General features: G+C 39.0%; 1 protein-coding gene across 1 annotated transcript; it reads left to right on the forward strand.

Moving 5' to 3' along the window:
* Positions 1–119: 119 nt before the first annotated feature.
* Tsp_15405 (conserved hypothetical protein) lies at positions 120–520 on the forward strand (the record flags this gene model as incomplete). Its single annotated transcript, XM_003366691.1, has 3 exons — positions 120–190; positions 238–316; positions 360–520. Coding segments are annotated over 3 exons (311 nt in total), but the record flags the coding sequence as incomplete, so codon positions are not given.
* Between the last annotated feature and the right edge of the window lie 275 nt (positions 521–795).

Genomic DNA, 795 nt, shown 5'->3' on the forward strand with positions numbered 1-795 from the left:
ACACACAAAAACTAGGGTGCCGTAAGTTCTTCAGTACTATATATATTCCCTCTCTACTGTACTAGCTCTTCCTTGATTTTCCAATCCAAGTTACTGTCACACTAGTATTCATTTTGAAGAAACTGTGTCGACACTTGATCTAGTTTTGTTTGACAAGTATCGTGACGAAGGTCAGTGTAACATGGTTAAGGTTAGATTGTCGAATGTATTTGTCGCGTATAATATAGCTTTATTCAGTTAAAATTGTGGTACAGAGAACGATCTGAATCCACGGGACTCACACCTCACAAGCATACGCCTAACTCAACATACGGTAGTAGGTTCACATTATCAGGCTGGAGCGGAATAATTTTTTACAGTGTCCTGTCTGATGGACTCTGTCGATTATGAGCTCACAGCTGGCTACACAGGACCAGCGATCGACACTCCAGGGGCTTTCCTGACTGACCGGCTGACTCAATCTCTTCCCGGCAGGGTAGACCCTGAGTATTCATCAAAGACATGCCGCTTCACACTTTGATTGGTTGTATATTTTGCGTAGAACTTTGATTGGTTTTGAATTTTATTGCTTTACACGGCGGCTACATTTCATTAGATGTTGTTGCGATGAATTTTACTCGCTGTTGGGAATCTCATTTTACTGGTTGTCATTTTCATGCCTTCTATTTGGCCAATTTTGTTTTCTTTTTTAATGGTCACTTTTTTTATTCTAAGCTTTACTGTTTATGTTCAATGTGTATATTAGTAGTAGCTAAATTAAACATTTTAAAAGCTGACTAGCCACCCTTTAAAATT

This window comes from Trichinella spiralis (genome assembly GCF_000181795.1).
Source record: "Trichinella spiralis strain ISS 195 chromosome Unknown Scfld5589, whole genome shotgun sequence".
Classification (NCBI taxonomy): domain Eukaryota; kingdom Metazoa; phylum Nematoda; class Enoplea; order Trichinellida; family Trichinellidae; genus Trichinella; species Trichinella spiralis.